General features: G+C 42.6%; 1 protein-coding gene across 1 annotated transcript; it reads right to left on the reverse strand.

Annotated features, from left to right (window-relative positions):
* Positions 1-1,652: 1,652 nt before the first annotated feature.
* On the reverse strand, positions 1,653-3,137 carry LOC131299671 (uncharacterized). The gene is made up of 3 exons (XM_058325251.1): positions 3,028-3,137; positions 2,519-2,979; positions 1,653-2,368 (listed from the first exon to the last, which is right to left on the reverse strand). Exons 1-3 carry the CDS (start codon positions 3,135-3,137, stop codon positions 1,653-1,655), a joined length of 1,287 nt encoding a protein of 428 aa, XP_058181234.1.
* Between the last annotated feature and the right edge of the window lie 249 nt (positions 3,138-3,386).

The following is a 3,386-nucleotide window of genomic DNA, read 5'->3' on the forward strand; positions in this document are numbered from 1 at the left end:
CGGGGTTTAGTACTATACTATACCACCATTGGATATCCCAGATTCCTAATTGGGTCCCTAGAATCCCATTTAGGGCTATAATCCCCATCACCAGCCTAAAAACATTTGTTGAAACTTGCATGGGGGTGAGGCGGTACAAGTTCAAAACCTGGCGGAGTAGTGGGTGAAGGGGAAAACGAACTCCACCCTCGACAATGGCTACAATGGGAATGCACATTCTGTCCCACGAGCCGCCATCCCTGTCCGCCCCCAAAGGGGCGAGTTCGAGCCCCACATTGTCAGGGATATAGTACTCAGCCCTAAAGGCCGCCATGGCTGTAGGGCTCTCACAGAGTTTTCTAAACTTACTGGGTTTGAGAGTGTTTTCGTTTTCATCCGCCATGGATGATTGTTGGGACTCAAAAATGAAAAGGGAATTTCTAGAAAGAGAAACTGATGAAACTCTCAGAGGAAAAGCTAAGGACAAAATCCCAAAAATTGAAATGGATTAAAATGAGAAGTGAAATGCTTACGAAATCAAAGGAGCAGTTTCCTGAGACACGAACGAGTTACAAACGGCAGCGATGGCGGAGGAGTGTGAGTTTCTTCTTCTGGGTTGTGAAAAGGGTAGAAGCCCTAAATAAACGTCCCTTTGAAGATTATAAAGGGGCGAGACGGAGAGGAAACGATAAGTTTCACGCCGTTACAAGTTAAAGTAACGGAAAGCGGGTGCCGTTCTGACGACGTTTGATAAAATGTCAGTTCAAAATTAATGAAAGGTATACGAAACATGCCACATGGAGTCACTACCCCGAAATGGTAAAATGACAAAGGTGCCAAAAAGCATCAATGAGTATTAAAATCCATCACTGCACGGGATCAGAGGAGTTCGGTCTAACGTTTGACTCTAAGCTTCACCCATTGCCCCCGAATAGCGGCAAATAAATAAAGCTGGGGAGCAATTATAGGGAGGTATTCCCGAACAGATACATTTAGTTGCCGAACACGTGGTGTATGAGAGCACGTGAACGATTGGACAGGACTTATAGCCGAGCAAAACGATGATCGGCGATATGGATGACATGAGAAGTCATTGGTCCGGGCAATCTGTTCGGCAACAAGATTGCCGAACAAGGAAAGAACTCCAATTAAGTGTTGGAATTCAGTGAACATCTTGGAAGAATCCAGAATGAATGGTATTCCGCTAAGGGATGAGATCCCGAGAATATAGGATCTGGGAAAGATACCCAATGGGAATGGGATGTTCGGCCAGTTATGGAAAAGAGTCCTAGAAAGGACTGAAGTAAGGAATTGATAAGGAAAACGAGAATCCTTGATATCATGGGTTTCCTATACGAGTTGGGGAACCCTAGGGCAACAGGAATGCTTAGGCAGTAAGCATAAGCAAATCTATAAATATAAGGTAAACCTAGAGGCAAAAGGTACGCAGTTTTTTACGATTTATTCTAGTTCCTACTGATAATTAGGATTTCTCTAAGTACGTGATACTAACTTAGGCATCGGAGGGGCTTTGCCACGAGAGGCAAAGGTGCACTCACCCCCTGTCTATTTTGCAGATTAGGGTTCCGACGACGAATTAGAATTCCGGTGAAAAGGCATGAATAAGCCGTTGCAATCCAAGGTGATCCGAAGCATCAATTGTTTTCATCCCCCTACAGTTGGACTAGAATTCTTAAATTAACTAACTTCCTCCAAACCCATGAGGGATTACTAGGCATTTTAAGCCTCCAAAAGTTCCTTCCTTTTAATAAATAGGACTTAACCCATTGGCACCACATTGATTGTTCACCCCCTGATATCAAGAACCAAATATGCTTGGCAACCGCAACCTTATTCCAAACCTCCAAAGATTTGAAACCAAGACCTCCCTCATCTTTAGGAGCATAGAGATGCTCCCAAGCCACCTTAGCCCCTGTTCTTTTAAGGTCAGGGACAGACCATAAAAAGGCCCGAAGAATAGATTCAACTTCCTTGATGACCTTCTTTGGTAAGATGAACAAGGATGACCAATAAGTTTGCATCAAGAACAAAATGTTCTTGATAAGCTGAACGCTCCCAGCAAAGGTAAGGTCCCTATTAGTCCAACTCTTAGTTTTGGAAGTAATACTATCTACTAATCTCCGACAATCGATAGCTTTGAGTCTAGTAGATAGTAATGGGACTCCTAGATATCTCACTGGCAGGAAACCCTCCTGGAATCCCAGCTCCTGCATAATAGTCTCCTTAATTCCCACACTAACTCCAGAGAAGAATATGCTACACTTCCCTGGGCTAAGAGAGAGACCAGAAAGAGCCTCAAACTCTATCAATGCAACCTGGATGAGTTTGACAAATGGACGCTCACCTTTGCAAAATATCATATGATCATCTGCAAAACAATGATTAATCAACTAATTGGTTTTACACCTCCAGTGGAATTGAAATTTCGGGAGCTTGGATTTCTCTTTAAGTAGGCTTCTAAAAACTTCCATCACAATGACAAAGAGGTATGGCGACAAAGGGTCCCCTTGCCTCAGACCCTTCCTACCCTTAATGTAACCCGTCACTTCCCCATTAATACAAAGTGAGTAATTTGCAGTGGTTACACAAGCTTGTAGCCATTTGATCATGGTAGGATGAAAGTTCATTGCAGAAAGAACATCCCATAGAAACTCCCACCTAACATTATCATAAGCTTTCATTATATCAGCTTTCATGGCACACCTTGGAGAAGGAGATGACTTATGATAACCTCTCATGAGTTCTTGGGTGAGGAATATGTTATCTGCTATTCTCCTACCCTTCACAAAACTTGATTGAACAGGATCTATGAGCAAAGAGAGAATAGATTGCAATCTCTTGGCTAAAATCTTAGAGATGCATTTGTAAATGGTATTGCAGCATGAAATGGGCCTAAAGTCACCCACCTTGGAAGGGTTAAGTATCTTAGGGACAAGGGCAATAATAGTGGAGTTAGCTCTGGTGAGCAATTGTCCAGACCTAAAGAAATTCTAGACAACTGAAGTGACCTCATTCCCAATGACAGACCAAGCTTTCCTAAAAAACCCACCATTGTACCCATCAGGGCCTGGAGCCTTGGAAGGATTGATGGACCAAAAGGTCTCTTTGATCTCCAAATCTGAAACTGGTGAGACCATATGCTGACTTTGCTCATGACTAAGCTTGTTTCTAATTAATTGTTTGACTTTATTTGGTCCCAAGTGAGGTGTGGAATGGGAGGTACCAAATAAAGTTGTGTAAAAGTTAACAAACTCTTCTTTGATAACCGGGAGATCATGAGTGATAGAGCTGTCACTCAGCACTAAACTAGTTATTTTGCTCCTATTTCTCCTATTGCTCACATTTTTAAAGAAATAGGAAGTGCACTGATCTCCAAGTTTCAACCA

This window comes from Rhododendron vialii, chromosome 9a (genome assembly GCF_030253575.1).
Source record: "Rhododendron vialii isolate Sample 1 chromosome 9a, ASM3025357v1".
NCBI classification, from domain to species: Eukaryota; Viridiplantae; Streptophyta; class Magnoliopsida; order Ericales; family Ericaceae; genus Rhododendron; species Rhododendron vialii.